We start from the raw sequence: 21,676 nt of genomic DNA, 5'->3' as shown, positions 1-21,676 counted from the left end.
TATTGTAAATTTTTCCAAACAGCAATGTTAGTTTTCTGTATATGTGTGAGTAAGTATGAAGTAAAGTTTGTCATAGACAGTGAGGGAATGAGAAAAGAATTCTGGTGTTAATTGATAATTTGACATATTCTTTTCAGCACCAAGCTATAATTCATTTTAGAGGACACGGTTTTTGTATTTATTTTTCTGTCTTTGTTAATATTGTATTTTTTTTTTTTTCTCCCCTGAAGTTCGTTTCCCTGCCAAGACCAGTAAAATCCCTGCACCTCTCTCCTTTTCCTCTGTCCTTCGGCCTCCAAGATTAGCCATTAAGAATGTGGTCTGCAGTCCTGCTGATGCGTCCTCACCACTCTCTCAAGGTCCCCCTGGTTCCTTCCAGTTTTCTTGCTGCCTCTTTTCACCTTTTACAGGTTCTGTTTACTGGTTTATCTACTGGGTTTTCATTTCCTGGCACAGTCCAGTATAGCACTAGGAAGCAGGCATGTCACAGAAAGATTACAATTGCCTTAAAAATTCTTGTATTCCTTTTCAGGTGATTTTTATATATATCCTGTATATCTATATATTATATGGTGAAATGAAATGCTTATTTCAAAGGGTCATTACCTGCTGGGTATTACTTTCACTCCTGAGTCTAAAAAGAAGGCGACGATGACCTGATTTCATGTCATGTGGATTCATTTAACTCTCATGATTTTATATTTGTTTGCATTTGTCTGTTGTGCAGGGTTAGATGATTATATGACGGTAGGGAGAGAAAATAAAAAATAATGTTCATGTACAATCTGAGCTAAATGCTAATATTTCAGAATGGAAAGGCAAAACTTTAACACTAAAATCAGTTTTCTAATGTGATTTGTTCAGAACAGGGTCGCAGGGTGTGCAGGAGCCTATCACAGCAGCATAGGGACAAACACTGGACAAGGTGCCAGTCCATCGCAGGGTGAACACGCATACACACATACACACGCACACACACACCAACCACTAAATAGGGCCAATTTCATATAACCAATTAATCTAACCTGCATGTATTTGGACTGTCAGAAGAAACCCATGCAGATGCAGGGAGAACACTTAACTGAATTTAAATACAAACCCTGGTCTCCTTACTGTGAGGCAGCAGCGCTAACCACTGCGCCACTGTGCCACCCTTCCTAAAATCAGCCTCACTTTAATTTTGCACTTTGTCTGTGTATATATCTCATATGAGTGCTACTTAAGTACCACTTGTCAGGTGCAAACTGCTCATTTTGGTTCATTTTGACTCATCTATCAATATTCTAAATTTTACATTTTCTATCTGGCACCATAAATGCTTGACCATTACTATAAATCAGAATTTAGGAGACAGTGCAGAAACTGTTCTGGATGCAAACATACCTAAATTAGCATTTTTATTTAAGTGTTTGACCTCATCATCACTTTATCAAACTGGACCGGAATCGTAATCAGGCTGTTTCATTCCTTGAACCTGGTAATGCCATGGTTGGCTGTGAGCCCCAAGCCGTTAATTGAATTAACCAGGTTTGACAGTGTCACGTTTCTAATAATTTCCATCTTAAGAATTTCTATATTAAAACCAATGTTTCCAATGACACTACAAATGCCCTTCACTAATATTTGCACCCTTGGTAAATAAAAAGCATAGACATTTTTTCCAGCTCATTTTATCATTTATCCTTTTGATCTTCAGACTGTTAATATGAAACAGAAAATTGAACAAGAAGCATTCCTGCTCACTCAGATGAACTTAAAATGTAAAATATAAATGGAAATATACTTCAGTTGGATTATAGTTGTATAATTTTTTACATATTTGGCTGACACCTTTTATCCTTACGACATCTGAGATACAATTACGTTTGTGTTTTTTCCCATTGAAGCACAGGCAGTGTTAGCAGCAAGATATGAACCCAAAACCTCAAGGTTTGAAGACGCCACACTGCCTGCCTGCCTAAAATAATTTGTACTTCTCTGTTGACTTCCATTTCTGGTATTGCTTGGTTTAAAGTTACAAACCTATCAATTAACTTGGAATAAGCTTGAAAAGACTCCAGGGTACCACTTAGAATGCTTTCCCTCCACACCTTCTTACATTTTGTAGTAAAATCTTCTTGAATCCTATTTTGAACACAAATTGAAGCATTGAGAGGATTACCAATATATGCATTTCAGTGTCTCTATCCATTTTCTGTATCAGTCTTTCAGCCTGACAGCTACAGGCACAAGGCCAGAGGCATAGATCAAACGCAGGTTTGTTTTTTTTCATTTTTTTGTTACTTGCAGCGTTTGGGAGATACAACTGGTTACATGTCTTTAGTGACTTGCTCAGGGTCACACAATATCAGTAGCGGGGTTTGAAGTTGTAGGTCTAACGCCTTAACCATTACCCCTTACTGACTCTGACTTTGTAGGGGTGATGATAAGGATTTGTTTTTTAATCCTTTTATATCTATTAAAAAGTTTGCATTTTTTTAATATTTTGAATGAAAGATCAATAGGATAAACTGACCTTTTTTTCCTCAGTTGATTTTGCTTTTATTTACCAGGAGGGCACTGCATGTGCTGCACGTTTAGGAAATAAAAATTACCATAAAAAGGTCACAGGCTGCAGAGTGCAAAACAGTTTAAAACATTACCCTTAAAAGCCGCCATATGTATGTTTGTGTTTTAACTTCAATGGCTCTGTCCTCTGTATCCTATTTGATACTCCCAACAGGTGTTTACATAGCTAAAGGCTGCAGCTTTCAATATTAGTGTGCCTCTCCTTTTATTTATGCATGTCTTCTGAGCAGCACTCCTGACCTAATTGATTTTTCCTTTTGTTACTTCAAAATATTAGCCAGCTTATTTCAACCCAAGGTTATTGATGCATAAGCTGCCATAAAGGCTGTTCATCTTCAGCTTATTTTGCTTAAATTCATTTTTAAACTTCTTGAACAGAAGTCTTTATGCTGTATGCAAACGTAACCTGCTTGTTGGCCACAAAACAAGCAGTGAATCATTAGAAGTCAAATAATTGCATGATGTCTACTGTTGTTCTACTCACTTCAGTTTTGTGTCTGTTTTAGGGCTGCTTTTTATATTTTTAAAACTCTTGTAAACCATGCAGGCAAAATTTCACCTTATGCTTAAGTAATAAATAGCTAATGAGACATCGCGTGAAGTCTATGCAGAAACGCTTATTTTACATGGTGCTTTTATGCTATTGCCATTTGAAAATTTTCTTACATAATGCACTTCCACATAAATATAGTTCAACTATGGGTTTCGCCCCCTGCTCACTTTGCTCGCCAGCCCCCCCAGCCTGCATTACGCACCAGCCACCTTGCATCTCTGCTGCTCATGTTGTGAAGAGAGGGGCTGAACGCACCCCAAGGAGACGTGGTTGCTCCTCCGAAACTCCCTCTTAAACGGTTATACAATAGGAAACAAATAGTTTTTATTTTTTTTAACCTCCTCTTTGCTCAATCATCTGCTGGCTTGATGCTGCTGCCATTCCACATGATTTACATCTCGCACGGCACTTCGTACATTTAAAGGCCTGTACAGCAGCTGTCCTACTCTTTGTCTTTAATTTCCGGCCCCGAGTGTGGTTAAATCTCTTTGCACAAAGTCTCGTCTCACGGGATGTGAGTTCTTGATATTTTTTTAGTTTATAATTTAAAAACAGAAAAAGAATCTGAAAATCTAACAACGTCACATTAAAGTTCGATAAATTCTAAAAAGAATGATACCAAACACATATATGTAGATTTTAAAATAAGCCTGATTTAAAACGTGACAGAAAATGTGACATAAAAATCACATTAAATTATTGCACAAAATCGTTGCACTTTTTAGACTTAGGATTTTATATAATAGAGAGAGAGTGTACCCTAACTCTGAAAACACCAGTCCCTCGGCTGGGTTAAGCAAGTAGATGAGCCGACGGATTTTTTGAAGTATGTAAAACAGCACTCCCTAATTTCATCCATTCCAGCTCACCTACCCTCTCTTTGGCTCTCCTTAGTGTCTCACAGTGCAGGCAGACAATGACAATTTTTGCAGAAAACAAACAACACGTCTGTCATTTGCAATGACATTTTTATGGATGTGAGTCCCAAAAAGTATTTCCAAAATTGGTCACTGGTTACTGTCAAATCCCAGCAAGATATAAAGGCAAACACATGGTGTTCATAAAATATGAAGGTTATTTTCACAAAATGCTCTGTAAGACTATACAATACAATATAATTTATTTTTATATAGCCCACAATTGCACAAGAAGTGCCTCAGTGGGCTTTAACAGGCCCTTCCTTTTGATAGCCCCCCAGTCTTGACTCTCTGAGAAGACAAGGAAAAACTCAACCCCGGAAAAAAAACAAAAATCCTTGTATGGAAAAAAATGGAAGAAACCTTGCAGTTCAAAGAGAGACCCCTTTCCAGGTAGGTTGGGTGTACAGTCTGTGTTAAAAAGGGGTAAATACAACACAATACAAGGAACAGAACACAAGTAATCTTCCATACAACAGAAATATTACAAGTACAGAGCAGAATTCAACAGTAGATGATATCACATAATACAATTTGGATTTAGATGAAAGTCCTGGAGACCGTGGCCAACAAGCTGCCTTCCCCTATTGGCCATTCCACAGTTGAGTCAGTGCTGGGCCAGCCAATCCGATGAAAGAGCCCCCTCTACACGATCATCCCTGCAATCTTCCATCTATGATGCTCCAAAGAGCATAAACGCAGTCCTAAGTGAACAAAGTCCCAATACGGTATCCAAAGTGAATTAAAAAAATAGAACACAGGTACAAAATATCTAGAAATCAAAGCACAGAAAAAACACAAACACAAGTAGACGGACCACACTCGAACACATTTGAAATGACCCACCAGGAGTTTGGGAGACCCTCTGGATGTAGGATGGAGGGCAGTTCCTGGCGGCTGCCTCTAGGGGGACCACCCACAAAACACATGGAACATCAAAGAAGCATAGAAAACAAAGCAGATAATCAAAAAAGGTAGCACTGGCATCCGAATTGCTTTTATTCACAAGTACATAATGTACAGAAATATGACTTGGTAGATTTGGAGCTACTTATAATGCAACATCACGTACGTAAAACAAATAGCTAAAGTTAAAAAATTACTCAGAATTGAACAGAAAGCAAGATTAGAACCCTCTGGCTTACATATATGATAGACGTATTGCCTCTAAGGCAAAAATGGCAATGACTGTGTCGTAACTGCAAAGTGGATTACAGGATCGCGGCCTCTGCTCCATCAGTTCTTTGGCAAAGATGCAAGAAACAGGGCATTTTTTAATGGGTATGTCATTTACAACATAAAATGGTTTATTTGTTAAACAATTCTGGATGGAACTTGTAAGCTAGTCAGAAAAAAAACAGAAGTGAGTGTTTGTTCTTCTTATTTTTATTAGATGACTTCAACCAAGACAATTTGTAGTACTAGGGTGTTGTACCGTGTTAGCCATTATGAATGTAGAGAAAAGCCAAGCAAAATGACCCCTTTTATTTGCTAACTAAAAAGATTACAATATGCAAGCTTTCGAGGCAACTCGGGCCCCTTCTTCAGTCGAGATCTTGTAGTTCTTAAAGGTTAAATCACTTGCTCAGGTTCACACAATGAGTCCAAGGCTGACCCAGACCTGACCGTCATGTGCTGAAATCCTTGGGACATGCTACTTGCTAGCATGAGTCCATTTGCAGTTTTAAATTGAAATGAATGAGATCATTAAATCCTTAAAGCTCCTTTGGTGTCAATTCATCAGTGTATTTCTGTTATTGTTGATACAGAATTATCCTTTGTTTAACCTTCTATTCATTGCTTTTGTGTTGCCTTTCTTGCCTGCCATCTTGCTAACATTTTATGCAGTTTATAATGTGTACAGACCACCAAAAAACACAAGTTCACACTAATGAATGTAGGAGATCATTTGAGGAATTGATGTTTTAAAGCAGCATTCACATTGTGCAACAGCTGAATAGTTTGATGGTTTTGTACTTACCCCTATATTAAGAGAAATGCTCAATAATTATGTAACCTGGATTACTGTCTATTAATATGAACTAATGGATGTTATCTGTTGTACTATATGTACAAATAATGAACCAGAAGTCTCAATTTGGCCTGTTTCCTAATTGTTGCCTTTAAGGACTGTGGCAAAGGTGTAGACTGTTAACATCTCCCAGTTAATCAAGTCAATTATGCAATGTAATGTAAATCGAATATAGGAAATATAAAAAGAATGACAGAGGGAGTACTGATCTCATTTGAGTTCATTAAACAGTCTGGCGATCATCCCTTTTAAGTAATTAATTCCCCATATATGTAGCAACATGAGTGCAGGAATATCGTGTAAATAAATAATAGAGCTATAAAGAGGTCATGCTGGCCTCCCAGGCCCAGAGTTTGAACCCCCCTGCTCCCACTCTGACAATCAATATGGCAACAGTAGAGGGGCTTGAGTAGGATTAGTAATCCCTCTATCAGTCTTTTTTCAAATTTCTATCTTTTTTTCTGTTTAAAATGTCCTTTGTTAAGTTATGAGTTGTGTGCACTATCTGTTGAAATGAAAAATGCACTGCATTCTATTTGTACACACACCAGACAACTTGGAATGGTATTTTGAGAATGGCGCCCTTGAATGAACGTGTCACCAGGAACGTCTTTGGTATGGTAGGCTGCAGTCACACGATTAGATTAATTTCAATTAGATGATGCTTCTGCACTTGGATTAAAGCGGGAGAATAATAGTCAATGATTTATTATGGATGGAGCCAGCTCATTTAATTTTTACATATAGATCTAGATAGATATAGTGTGTGTGTGTAATAAATATATATATATATATATATTATAGTAAATTATACTGTATATACTTGCGTATAAGTCAAGTCTTGAAACCTGAAAAATTGATCATAAAATCAGACCCCGACTTATACGCCTGTTCAAAAATGTGACGCCAAAAAAAAAAAAATCTTGCCTTCTCCAATCTTGCACCAGATTCTCAGACGCATCGAATTTTGTTGCAGCAGAGCAATTACCAATTTCTTTTCCTACTTCAACGACTTTTAATTTAAAACCAGCTTCATATTTTCTTCTGATCAAACGCTCCTTCGTAGATAAGGGATGCTTTTATGATAAAGGTGTATAAGAGTGTGAGATACAAAAAAACACAAATCAGTGCAAACGTTGCTTCTGAATAGTTCGGGTATTACCGTGTGGTCACGTAGGCACGATACATAGAAAAAAAGGCAGTGTGCTCCTTGGTTACTCTCTCAGGTGGGCGTTAGTATATCATAATCTCTTGGACCAATAGCGAGAGTTTGCCGCATTCCACTTATATGACCAACATTATAAAATACAGGAAATTATACGGTAAAATCAAGTCCCAACTTATCCAGAGGAGAACTTAAACGCTAGTAGGATTAGTGAATTAATTCAATGTAAGTCCATTTTTGTTTATTACAAGATATATCTTGACGAAAGTGGCTGAAAAGGAAACCTGTATTCACCAAAATCCTCCCCAAACGTCCCGTCCTATTATACAGAACCAGGCCCGCCACTGATACTAAACGTGCAGTCACAGCATGCGAGTTTGACACCCCTTATTTACACGCTTTTTTTACATTCACCATTCAGATCAAGAGATGAGTGATGTTCAGATCCGTGACTAGTTTTTCTTTGTCTAATGAACCCATGCTTTGAAGTCTACCAGTTCTCGTCTGAGACGTGGACTCCGCTTCTAGCATTCCGTCACTTCTCACTCTCTAGGGTTCCTGCATTTGAACACCGTGGTAATAAAAAAGGAGCTGAGCAAATCGCGGATCCTTTGAAATGGAAGCATGTGCAAATGTAACAAGCTCCCTAGAGGCAGTCGTCATGGAAAAATGGCTTCAACTTTTGAACTGTATGCTGTATAAACATATTTTTCAGCTGTTGCATTACTGCCCGTGTGGCGCTTTAGAAGCTCGCTGCCACTTTTCATTCCTTTTATTTATTTTTTATTTTTTGCGTCCCCTGCAGACTGTTAAGTGTGTCGTGTACTCTGCCTCACTCTGCTCACAGCCTTAATGTGTCTGAATGTGCCATTTGTACTGATTGTCATGAACGAGGGGAGACTCCTCAACTACGCCAGATATTGTTTGTCTGTTTTATGAAATAAGAGCGTTTTGGAATTCTCAGCTACTGACAATTTTTAATTTAGAGATGAAGACATATCTGTCATTAAGATGTAGACTGGGGGGTGGGGAGGACACATTGTCTAAATTTGGGGCCCTAAACTCTGCTGTCATGTCTTGATTTTCCTTTCAGTGAGAAGCAAATCAAGTTGTGTGCCAGCGGGCAGCCAGGCCCCAGCAGAAAGGAGCAGCAGCAGTCGTGACAGCTCAGGCCAGCGTGTTCCTCGGCAGCCCAGCGCCTCAAGACTTCAAAAATCGGCAAAAGGCACAGGAGTGAACAGTAGCGCTCCGCCACTTGCACCCAGCTAGCGCCACCTAAGCAGACGCACAAAGCCTGAAAGGGATTCCACTGTACAGAAGCTCCAATAAACCTCTCTTTACAAAAATGCTACTGACCACAGCTCAAGGCAGTTTGTCTAAGTGGTTCTTGGATTGTGTCCTACAGAACTTCGTGCTCCGTTTATCCACATTCTTGACAAGTTTGATCATTTCCTTCCAAGTTGGTTGGTCGGTCAACTACTACCATCATAAGCTCCTATACAAATTAATGTGAGATAACACAGTAAATAAAAAGGGGTACTCGGGCTGCATCCTTACTACTACGTTTCTGTTTAAAAGTAATATTTTTTAAATGAAAATGATCTCCATCCATACTAGCACTTTCACATTAATAACAAAATTATCCCTGTCCGAAACCAAAGGCGGCTTAAGATGTAGTGTGAGGGATGGCCAGCGTCCTTATCTGTCCTCAAGATTGTCAGACGGGGGAGACAACATGCACAGGATATTGTCTCCCCAAGAATATTAGATGGCTGCCACCCCTGGGTTGCAGCAGGGCTAAGGATTCCCACTAGGCATCATGGGACTTGGAGTTTGTTGACTCAGCCCTGTTGGGCTCTGTGGCTGCCGCAGTTGCTGGGGAGCCTAGCTTCATGAGGCATCCGCCTTACCCAGAAGTGCATTTGCACCATGTGAATGGAACAGTGGAAGTATGAAGCTGGGAGATTGGAAGGCAGACGAAGCTTGCGAGGAGGAGTAGGGGAGGCAGTGAGCGGTGGCAGAAAAAGGTAAAAAAGCGCTGAGCTTGTGCATTGCTTATACTTGTGGCTATGGTGAGAAACACTTGCTTAAGAAGAATTTCCCACAATAAAAGACTCTTTTAACTTGTGTCCAAGCCTATTTGTGATGGGTGTTTGTGGAACTGGAGCGCCCATGAACCTTGAAGAGGTAGTAATTTCCCCAGTTATGGGATTTATCTCAGAACGGTAGTGGCCAGTCAAATTTTTGCAAAAGTATCTTTATGCTTGCACTAAAATAATCAAGAACATCTATGACTTAGTTGTCAGCCTATCAGAGTTGTGTACTATACCGGTTCTTGAAAAAATAAGATTTTTAATACAGTACCAGCATTTTGGGAATTTCAATACCAGAAGTAAATGTCAGTTCTCCTCACAAGCCCTACACTCACTATGTGCTCCACTCCCCTCAATGCTTTCGTTGCAATCAAGACTTCTCTGTTTCAAGAGAGAAGTGGCGAGTACTGCAGCGCAATGCAATCCACCAGGTGGGCAAGCAATTGTGCGGCACATCAGGGAGGCTGGAGTATGATGGAAGTTGTTAGTGTTATCTATTATTTGCTTCTGAACTATTTTGGTACCGGTATTGAAGTATAGAAGGTTCTACTGATACCAAAGTCAAAATTTTATTACCCATACAACATTACCACCTACATTGGGCAAGCGTGCTACAATTATATTCTACCCAAAATCGACAATTCTTGGAGGGTTGGCAATGTTGTCGACCACAGGATTTATTGCAGAACTGTAGCAATCTGTAAATCATTTGCCTTTTTGCACATGGTTGCATCGTTCATGCTGTACAAAGCGCACTTGAGAAGCAACACAACAAGCACCAGAATGTTAGAATAAGGTAAGTGTGACCAGTCCAGGAAGAAGACGCAATGAGAAGGAACAAATCAGGGAAGGGTTCTGTTAAAAGTACAAAACACTTGCAGCATGTTCAGAGTCTGTTTACATTTCCAAAAGTCTGCGTTTCTCACTCATCCACACTACCCTGCCATGCTGGTGTTTTCCGGAACAAGCTTTTACAAAGGCCTTTATTTTTGGGGTTTAAAAATACCTCAAACGCTTACTAGAAAACGTAGCAGTGTGGACACAGCCTGAGTCTTGGGGTGGAGGCTGCAACTGTCCTTGTGTCCAATCTGAATTAACAGGGGGAAGTGAATTCCACAGGCAGAACAGCAGTTCTTTAAATAGTATTTAGCCGCTTGGAGGTTTTCTCATTTTACTGCTTTACAACATAGAAACACAGGGGATCGAATTCGGATTTTTTGACCCTACTCAACAGAAGAAGGCACTTTAATGTCAAACTGAAAACAGTTCTCACTCAGTTACAAATATAAAACACAAAGGAACTGGGAGGATAAGTGTTCACCCCCTTTAATAAGACAACCCTGAATCATCAGTGGTGCAGCCAGTTTGTTTTACAAATCTCATCATTAATTCAATGGAGATCATCACACTGGGGATTCAGTTGGTTATATCTGGTAGGTACAACTTGTGTGAGCCCATCTGGTGACTTGACTGACATAATGAAGACAAAAGAACACACCAAGCGCTTCAGTTAAAAGGGGAGGAACACAAACTTTCCAAGTCACTGAATATCCAGTGGGTGGCATAGTAGTAGCAGTAAGGAGACCTGTGAGTTTGCTTCCTGGGTCCTCCCTGTGTGGAGTTTGCATGTTGTCCCTGTGTCTGCGTGGGTTTCCTCCCACAGTCCAAAGACATGCAGGTTATGTGCATTGGCGATTCTAAATTGTCCTTAGTGTGTGCTTGGTGTGTGTTTGTGTGTGCCCTGCCTGGGGTTTGTTCCTGCCTTGCAACCTGTGCTGGCTGGGATTAACTCCAGCAGAACCCTGTGTTAGGCTATAGCGGGTTGGAGAATGACTGACTGAATGAATACCCAGTTCAATCAGTCAGGAAGAAATGGAAAAAATATGAGGCATCTGTAAATCTGCTAGAGCAGCAGACCAGTGAGGGAGGCCACTAAGAGACCTAAGAAGGAGTGACAAGCTACAGCGACTTACATTGGAGAAACTGTGCAGACAAGAACTCAAAATATCTATGTAATCATCCAAGTTCTCCTGCCATCCATTGTAATAGGTAATGACCAGTGGCTCTAAATGACATGAATGAAGTGTCAGCTCTCAGAGCGGTTCACAGTGCCCACAGGTCCTGTGACATTTTGTGTTTTATGGAGAGCTGGCTTAAAATTGATATACTGATGAGTTAATGTTGAACGGATTTCATCTTATGAGAATCTGTCCAGCATTGTTTTGTGAAAGACAAATGGTGTTTAACAGAGCAGATTACAATTAAATCTGCCATCATTAAGGCTAAAAAAAGGTGCCGCTGGTGTGGAAAACATCCTGCAGTGTTCCTGTACCAAAGATGACCAGCACTTCTTCTCCTAATGACTACAGACCAGTGGTACTCACATCTCACATCATGAAGTCCTACAAGTGGCTGGGCTTGGAGTATATGAGTCCTCTCGTGCTAAACCACACGGTCACATTATAGTCTGTCTATCAGACAAAGATTGGAATAGAAAATGCAATTATCTACCTGCTCCGCAAGGCTGGACAAAGCTGGCCGCACTGTTAGGAGGATGGTTTTTGATTTCTCCAATGCCATCCAGCCATCCCTGGTAAAGTGTCAGGTCAGAGATATGCAGGTGGAGAGCTGGTGGTGTCCTGGATGATGGACTATCTGGTGGGCAGGCCACAGTTTGTTAGACTTGGGGACTGTGTGAGCAACACTGGAGCACCATAAGGAACAGGCCTGTCTGCTTTGCTCTTCACTCTGTACATCTCCGACTATAAATAAAACAGCAGGTCAGATCACGTGCAGAAATTCTCAGCTGCTTCTGCACTTACCAGGCACATCAATAAGGGGGATTAAAAAAAAGGAAAGATGTCAGGCTGAGAACTTTGAGAATTTTCTGCAAACCGACATCACCTAGGAACTGGTTACTGACTTTCATTGCAGCAAAGAGCCTCTGTGTATGGTCACCATTCAGAAGTGGATTTGGTGGAGGTGCACTACTATATATACTTCGGGGTCCACATCAGTGTCAGGTTGGATGGGTCTCAGAGCACTGAGGAATCAGAGAAGAAAATGCAGAGCAGGTTCTTCTTCCTTTGGTGACTGCACTCTTGTAATGTGGGTAGTTACATCCTTCACATCTTCTACAGCTCTGTGATGGCCACTGTGCTACATTCTGGTGTTCGGGGCTGGTAACATCACTTAAAGAGAGTCCAACCGAATCAACAAGCTATTTGAAAGGGCAAGCTAAGTTATAGGATGCACTCTGACCCCCCACCCCCCGGAGGTAGCAGAGGAGGAGAGAATTAAAAGAAAACTGAGTGCCATTAAGAACAAGGCTGCACATCCTCTCTGCGACACACCAACACTGAGGACTTTCAGACAACAAATCATTCAGCACAAGTGTGTCAAGAAACGTGACTGGGGGTCCTGCGTACCAACAGCACAACACCTGCATAGCACCTTACTGGGACTGGGATTGCCAACTCAGAAGCTTTCTTTATTTTTTTGACATTCTGGTATGTATTCATACTATAGTGTGTGTGTGTGTAATTATTTATTCAGAAATCTTTAGAGATCACAGAATAACAGAGATTTTTATTTATTTATTATTAAACGAGCTTCTGTAAAAAGCTAAATTCCCAACTAGGAACAAATAAAGTTCCATCTATCTGTCTTTCTGTTACTGTATACAGTGCCTTTTACATCTATCTATCACATAGTGCCTTTCACATCTGTTTATTATATAGTGCCTTTTGAAGCTCTGTTATAGTGTCTCTCATATCTATATGTCTGTCATATAGTGCATTTCAAATCTATCTATTATATGGTGCCTTTCAGATCTATATCTATTATATAAATTAAATTCTTTGCCTTTATATAGCGCTTTTCTCACTACTCAAAGCGCTCAGCAATTTCATGTTAAGGGCCTTGTTCAAGGGCCCCACAGAGCAGAGTCCCTACGGGATTCGAACCGTTACCCTTCCGATTGCCAGTGCCGATCCCTAGCTTCAGAGCCACCACTCTCACATCCGTCTATCTGTCCATCCATTGGGGAACTAACAAACAGACAATCAGCCTACGATTTTATTTATATAGATACTAGAGTTTATGCATACCCTGCAGATCAGTCTGAGTCAGCTGAAGGTACGAAACAAAACGTGTGGCTACTTACGTGTGTTACAGTTACAGCAGGAACTTACGCAAGTCCAGTCCTTGGCGTTTCACATTAATCCACTCCGTTATTTTATAAAAGCATTGCTTATTTTCCACGATATATATTTCCACAGTCAAAATGAAAACCGTGTGTTTCCAAAGCCCTGTTCATCCACACACAAACTTACAATAACTTCCTAGCTCCCATAAGTCCCGCTACCCAGCACCCTTTCTTAAAATAACAATACCCCATTATAACTAAATAATTATCTAGCCCTATTCTTAACACATACACTAATCTTGAACTGCAAATAAATGTAACATATTTTCAAATTAACTGAACATAAAACGTTAATGCAGAACTTGGCTCATAACATCAGTACTGCGGTTATTACGTATTGCCTTTCCAAGACTGCTGCTATTGTTTTTGGTAACTTATTAAGACTGACTCTATGACAATTGTATTTAAAATGGTGTATTTCACACAGGCTTTCCGTATTTGGGTGTTTCTGGGCGTTCTGACTGAACTTGCAACCTAATGGATTGAACTTCTGCATGTTGCCCACTAGGGGGCGTCACTCGCCACAAAGGTTGTACAGTTGAAATACTGTTCTTCAAATGGCAGAAAAGGTGAGAACAGAGTCGGGAGAAGGTGCGTCGTGAATACTAAATGGTTTTTAAAATGCGCAAAAAGAAGCGCGAATACCGCAGGGTCCGCTGAGGTAATCGAGCTGTTTACCATCCGGGGCTCTCGTGTTACTAAACACCGAGTCGTAAATAAGCCCGAGGGAGCGGCTAGAGGAAAAGAGATGGCCGCAACAACCACCTGGCAGGCTTTTAAAGATCTCCGGGGAAGCTGGGCTCGTGGCTGAAGTTCACGTTGGTCTAAAGGCAGATTATAGAGGCGAGGTTTACACAACTACTCCAAAATTTAAAAAAAAACAAAACACTAAAAATAATAGTAAATCGAGAAATAAAGCAAAGGACACACAGCATAAGGAATGCACATCTGGCACGTGTGATTAAATTCTGCAGCACAAAATAGGTAAGGATAAGGAAGCTGAGAGTGAAGGTCCATCCTACCATTTTCTGGAATGGCACATTAGGTGCACAAGAGGACAGATTCTGCCTAAACTGGAACCAAACCTGGAAGGAATGCCAGTGCCCACTTGGGGATCATGTTTCAAAGCAAAAATGATTATTTTCATGACAGTCCAGTATGAATCAGTTCTGGGTGCCAGGCTACTGCGCCACTGACCCTCCAACATGCCCAATAAGAGACACCAGTTGACCTAACTTCTAACGACCTCCTTGAACTTTGCAGATGAGGAAATTAGGTTTAGGTTTAGGTTTAGTTTATTTATATAGCACATTTACAACAGCCACACGACTGACCAAAGTGCTGTACATTTAGAAACATCAACATAAAATAGAAATATACGATTTAGCCAAAAGAAGCACAGCAGAAACACATAAAATAATTTGTATAAATATATCTATACATATACATATATCTACACATACCCACATCTACGTAGGTAAAATAAAGCCTAGTAAGCCAGAGAAAACAGATGTGTTTTTAAAATAGATTTAAAAATAGTCAGACTAGGAGCCATTCGGATTTCAATAGGCAGATCATTCCAAAGACGAGGCCCAATTACCGAGAAAGCACGGTCACCTCTATGCTTGAGTCCGGAGTGTGGAATTAAAAGAAGGTTCTGATCACAGGATCTCAAACTTCTCAGGGGGGTATATTGGTGAAGCAATTCAGATAAATAGATGGGTAATTGTTGGTGTAGTGTTTTAAAAACAAATAATAAGATTTTAAAATGTATTCTAAATTGAACAGGCAACCAATGAAGGGACTTCAGAAGCGGAGTCACATGATCCATGTTTTTCTTTTTTAAAAGAAATTTAGCAGCTGCGTTCTGGACCAATTGAAGACGGGCAATTTGAGATTTGGAGATGCCATAATAAAGAGAGCTGCAATAGTCGAGGCGAGATGTAATAAAAGCATGTATGGCCATCTCCAGGGTCTTGTCAGTGAGATAAGGTTTAATTTTTGCAAGCGCGAAGCTGAAAAAAGCTAGATTCGATCACGACAGAGACTTGTTTGTCAAGTTTTAATGAGTCATCTAACAGGACACCCAGATTCCGAACCTGTGAAGACCTGAAAGCTGATAAAGGTCCCAGGTCAAATTCTGGGGCCTTCATATGTTCAGAAGGGCCGAAGACTATCACCTCAGTCTTCTCTTCATTTAAAGATAAGAAGTTTTGGGATAGCCAAGATTTAACTTCATCTAAACAAGATAACAAGGTATTCATAGCCAAGGGATCATTTTTCTTAAAAGGTAAATAAATTTGTGTGTCATCAGCATAAAGGTGAAATGATACCCCATGTTTTCTAAAAATAGAGCCGAGAGGTAGCATATACAGAGAAAAGAAAGTGGGAGACAACACAGAGCCTTGAGGAAGACCACAGGAGAGAGAGGATGTCGAGGAGGAGAAGTCTCCTAGCCTAACCACGTAATTCCTATCAGATAAAAATGACTGAAACCATTTTAAAACTGTGCCAGAAAGATCCACCCAGGACTCTAGTCTATTTAGTAATATTGAATGATTAATAGTGTCGAAAGCAGCTGATAAATCTAATAGAACAAGGACCATAGAATCCCCCGAAATTAATGCACAGAGGTATCAAACTACAAGTCACCCGCTGCAACTCACCCACACAGAAGGAGGAATGGATCATCCTTCATCCATTTTCTAAGTCCATCTGACCAGGTCAGAGCCACCGTGAATTACATGAGACTTAAAGCAAAATCCAACACTGGACCTCAAGAGTATGAGACACAACAAATTTCTCCTATAAAGGGTCACATGGGTAAGTCTAATCGAATGAGCGGTCCCTGTGTGGGGCTTTGCATGTTCTACCCATGTCTTTGTTGATTTCCTCCCATTGTCCAAAGACATGCAGGCTTGGTGGATTAATGATGCTAAATTGGCTCTTGTGTGCCTGCGTGTTCACCCAGTGATGGACTTGCACCCCATCCAGGGACTGTTCCTGTGTTCCACCCTAAGCTTGGCTCCAGTTTCAACGCTCAGTATATAGTGGGTTTGGAAAATGGATGGAATGACAACTCTTTGGACTGGGGTAAATTTCCAAGGCTGGTCTTTATCCTGGTGTTATTGACATATTGCCATCATCTTCTAATCCAGTTTCCTCGCATCATCTGTTAAACGGTCCCGATTCTGCATGGCTCCCAGCTATCATACAACAGTAATTTGGGAGCCCGCAATTGGTTTCTACCTTGTAGCCATAATGCTAAGGCAGGCTTCGGTCCCCCGCACATCCCTGAATTGGATTAAGCCATTTGCGAACGCGACAGTCCACAGAGAGCGACAATGGGACCCCAGCAAGCCAATTTCTTTTTGTGCTTTCTGAGGGTCGCGTAGAGAACCGAAGACGATGCCCACCCCGATCTCAGCATAAGTAGGTCACCGCTCCAGGGATGACCGCGGCAGCGGTTGACATGCGCGAAAAGAAACCAGCAAATGAAGGAACGTTTGCATCATGCCGGTTATTATAATCACATACGACTGAACTTGTAACAGAATCTGCCTCGGCCGATCGCAGCCCATATTGTCTCCTCAGTTACCTAAACAGCGCCCTTCGGTTTCAATATTATTCGACTCCGAGGACAAAGGAGAATGGGGTCCCATATGAAAGCCCATATGGAGTTGATTACCAAAACGGCGCCCGTGGAGCGGAAATAGGCAGAAAGGTCCGGAGAGCGCGCGTCGTTTGATTCACATAAACGGCGCCCTACTCGGCATCGAATCCATTGGAAGAACTGCAGCGAAATTTTAAATCTACACAGGAGCCCGCTACGAGTTGGGGAAATGAAAGGGGTCCAAGCGATGGCAGCCAGACGACGCCCACTTTTGTCATTCGCATACAACAACATTTATTTATATAGCACATTTTCATACAAATAATGAAGCACAAAGTGCTTTACATGATGAAGAAAGAGAAAAAAAGACAAAGTAAGAATTAAAATCAGAGAACACTAATTAACATAGAATAAAAGTAAGGTCCAATGGCCAGGAAGGACAGAAAAAACAAACAAAAAAAAAAACTCCAGACGGCTGGAGAAAAAATAAAATCTGCAGGGGTTCCAGGCCACGAGACCACCCAGCCCCCTCTAGGCATTCTACCTAACATAAATGATCAGTCCTCACCACCTTCGCGCTCTTCGATTCATAAACCCCAACACGTGCACGTTCCCGAGTCCCCCTGCGCCAGATTACGTTTTTTTTCACTCCTGCTACCGACAGGATGAGTACAGCAGTTTGAGACATCGACCCAACCCCCTGGAAGTTTAGAGCGGCTTGATTAACTGACAGTCGATCTAAGGGCGAGAGGTTGTTTAGCACCCCTCTAGTCTATCACGATAGATATACAGTTAGTGAGGAGGTGCCATTGGTGGTGGGCGGCTGAAATGTTTGACAAATAACGATTAACATAAAATCAAATAGAAGCGTTTGACGAGCAACTCCAACCCAATTACACCCTTGTTGCAGAGTTGCAGCACTGCACGTTTATCAAGGTCATATTTCTGCAGCCTGGTTCCTCCACCCTAGATCTCCAAATAGGAGCAGTTGCCTTGAGTGGCATCCTTAGGGCGGGGTTTCTGGAGATATAGCCCCTGATCACACCTCATGATCTCTGGGTTACAGCCCCTCACTTTCCTCCTCTCTCTCATACGAATGGTCATTTGGTACAAAACTCCACAGGGCACCTTAAGTTCCTATGGAAAACTCAGTATTGTAACCCGGTTCTTTGACTGTGGTAAACTCAAAGAGTGACCTCCCACCACAATCTAGCAACATGAATTGCCCTCCGTAAGTGCTAAACCTAGTTTACTTTTCTTTGTTCTGTTATTTAATGTTTTTAAACATTTTAAAAAAAAGCTTTTTGATGACACTAAATAAATTTTGAAAACACTAGCAAGTAAGTATTTCAAAACATACAATAAGACACCTAAACTATAGCTTTACTACTTGAAATGTAAATAAATTTAGCGTTATCATTCTGCAGTGCACTTTCTGTTGGAATGTATCTGAAATGCACGTAGCAATAAAATGCATTTTATTTGTCATTCCAACAGATGGCACAATTACAAGCATTTGTAGTCCTGCTTCTTATGACTACAAATGTTATAATGCTCCATCTATTGGAATGACAAATGCAAGGCTGTTTATTACTACATGAATTACAAAATACACTCCAATAGATGGTGCACTGCAAACTGCTGAGGTCTACATTGATTACTAAGAGTTTAACTCCTTGCACAATTAGTAATACCCATGGAGCATTACAAAACTTTTTAGACATAAAAATGTATAACTACAAATGTTTGTGAAGCGCCATCTGCTGGAATCATGGCAGCTGGATGAACACATAGACACTTCTCCTTTTATTAAGATGGATTGTTTATATTTGTTAAAAACAGCTACTATCAAAAATCAAAATAAAACACCACATCCAAACAGTCAAAACTGTAATCAACAGAACATTAACACATAATAAAATATACCAAGTAGTCAAAATCCTGCTGAAACTCTTAGTCTGGTGCAGCGACAATACACCAATCAAATCACAGTACTCACTTGAGCCCGCCCTCTTAGCTTTGATGGCTGATAGTGACAGTTTTCATCTCATTGGGTATTTCATTTTGTATGCGGTGTCACTGAAATAATTAAAAGAAGAAATAATAAAATAAAAATATGAACAAATAAGCATCAAAACCATATTTCATGAGACATTTATTCATTTATGCTCACATAGTATTTTATTTATATATTTATTTGTTGTCAGAGTTAATTTATTTAAGTTCTACGAAATCTGAAATGTGGGGTGGGACTTCAGCTTTCCTCGTACCTTTTAGGTCTTTTAGGTAAGCGGAAGATACTTTTGGGACGAATGCTTAGAGCCACTTGACATTCGCCGGACGGGACAACGATCCAATGTTAATGGTTTTTTTGTCCGTAAAAACCCAATTCATTGCAATCTGCCGTGGACTAGAAGTCCCAAAGCACAGGAGCTCCAAAAGCACTTCCAAAAATGCCCGCTAGGGGGGAATTTACACTCAAACCCCAGAAAGACATAGAAAGGGCCTTATAGAATCTTTATAAAATAAAAAGTTATTTTCTTAATGAAAATGCTCATCAATAACATTGAAGCTCCTTAGAGCATAAAGGCAAAAGGATTTGCCCAAATCAATAAGGCAATCTAATGTTACCAAATCCCAAATCAATAAATCAAAAACTTAGTAGAATGAAAAAAACAAACCAGAAGAAACATAAAGCACGTGAACTAACCACTCCAAAGTACAATCAAATGAACCCCCAATTGAATTTTATAGGGTGGAAGAAAGTTCATGGCGGTAGCTTGTGAGCTGAACTCCCCAATTTGGAGACTCCCCCATCAAAGCTTAACACAGGCATAAAAACAAAGCAGGAAATTAACAAAAATAACCTTTACATACCTTAATGACCCTAAATATAACAAAAAAGACATTAAACGCGATTTTAATCCCAGGCAGGGGAAGAAGTCTGGTTAAGAGAGAACACTGTTAACGGTCCGAAAGATGCGAGGGTTGCCATTCAGAATTTAGGAGTTTCTTACAGATCACCAATTACGCATGCGCTATGGCGTTGCGTCCTCTAGATCTGCACAGGCGCCACCAGAGCGAATGCTATCAGTGACCTGTAGTGGACGGAATGCTGGGCACATTCCAAATTTCTATTCTAATTTCTTTTTAACATGGTATTAAACAAACGCAGACAAATGGTGAACGCCTACTCGCCAGAAAAGAGCCAAGAATAAACCCGCCATCCAGATGCAGTGCCGCCATTTATTCAATGAAAACGACTGAAACAGCGATCTTAACAGATCACTGTGTCTGAGGATTTCTTATTTTACATTTGTCCATCTGTTTTTACGAATGAGCTTTTTAAATCAGGGGATCACGGGAAAACGACACAATGTGCATCTTATTGGAACTATGAGAAAACACGAGTGACCATCGTGTCACCTCTGCTATCTTAAAATATGAATGGACGTGGAAGCCAATAGGCAATATGGTGTAGTGGTTAAGGGTTTGCATTTCAGCCTCTTAAGTTGTGGGTTCTAATTTCTCAACTTACACAATGTGACCATGTGCCAGACACTTTACCTGTATGTGTTCCAATTGGTTACCTTTCTTATGTTTTTCCAATTGTATCTGAAATGTTATAAGTTGCTTTGCCTGAACTCGTCAAAGTGCTAATAATAATGTATATCCTAATGTCTGTATTTCCTCAATACGTGTATAGAAGCGAATTTTGAAGACGAAATAAAAGTAAATGATCAGTAGGAAACTGTCGTGAATCTGAAACTACTATGAGACCGCGAGAGGGCGCCATTTATTCACTCTTTTGTGGTACACCACGTATTGATTTTAGCGGGTCACTAACCAACAGAAACCCGAAGCTGTCCCAATTGAGCATACCTACCCCAAGGATAGAACGCGGGGTGACGGAAGCAACGATACGCGTGGACACGCCTACTAACCCCAACCACATGCCCGCTTTTAAATCTAATGGGCGTGTCCAAACTAGTTTCACATGTGAAAAACTATTGGACTGCCGAGAAAGGGGCGTTGCTCGTCCTGCGAATATGAGAACAAATACAAATTTAAAACTCGCACGACTACGGCACCCAGGTGCGGCATTGATATTACGAGTCTTTATTGAGATGTATTGCTTAGGTTTACGCCAGTAATACTAAATAATTATTTGCTTCGAGGCCCCCGTTATTTTTAAAATCAGAACTTTTTTTAATATAGCGCCTTTATGATGTAGGTAGTATCCGTATTCCAAAAAACAGACATAGACACGTCGCAGGGATGACTGCGGGGGTGAGACAACCGAGCCAAGTTTTGTTTGATTTTCTGTGCACGTAGCCTCGTGTAAGCTGACATCGCGTCTTTGCAGTCTACTGACAAAAGCTAGAAACGTGAAACACAGGCAGCGACGAGTCTCGTTTTTATACCTACAAGTCGGTGTACGCAGGGTGGTCTCGATCGCACTGAATAAAACGACATCTTGGAGCCCGGTCCGTTCCGTTCCCCGCAGGACAAGGGACACAAGTGCCTC

The 21,676-nt window shown here is 40.6% G+C and overlaps 1 protein-coding gene and 1 long non-coding RNA gene across 4 annotated transcripts in view; one reads left to right on the top strand and one right to left on the bottom strand.

Moving 5' to 3' along the window:
- Positions 1-9,364, top strand: part of mzt2b (mitotic spindle organizing protein 2B) — a 24,085-nt gene extending 14,721 nt beyond the window's left edge. Inside the window, exons 4-5 of one of the 2 annotated variants that reach the window (XM_039772250.1) lie at positions 231-410; positions 8,329-9,364. In XM_039772250.1, the coding sequence (XP_039628184.1) occupies positions 231-410; positions 8,329-8,504 (356 nt within the window). In that variant the 3' untranslated portion in view covers positions 8,505-9,364. The remainder of the gene's footprint in view (positions 1-230; positions 411-8,328) is intronic. The other variant, XM_039772251.1, reaches the window with a different exon arrangement.
- LOC120541019 overlaps positions 1-21,676 on the bottom strand; it is a 22,040-nt gene extending 364 nt beyond the window's left edge. The window contains exons 1-2 of one of the 2 annotated variants that reach the window (XR_005635933.1): positions 21,573-21,676; positions 19,148-19,227 (exon numbers count right to left, since the gene is read on the bottom strand). This is a non-coding gene — a long non-coding RNA (uncharacterized LOC120541019). Of the gene's footprint in view, positions 1-19,147; positions 19,228-20,025; positions 20,404-21,572 lie in introns of those variants that run through there. The other variant, XR_005635932.1, reaches the window with a different exon arrangement.

Source organism: Polypterus senegalus, chromosome 12 (assembly GCF_016835505.1).
Source record: "Polypterus senegalus isolate Bchr_013 chromosome 12, ASM1683550v1, whole genome shotgun sequence".
NCBI classification, from domain to species: Eukaryota; Metazoa; Chordata; class Cladistia; order Polypteriformes; family Polypteridae; genus Polypterus; species Polypterus senegalus.
Note: the sequence above shows the minus strand (reverse complement) of the source record. Positions and strands in the feature narration are given on the sequence as shown.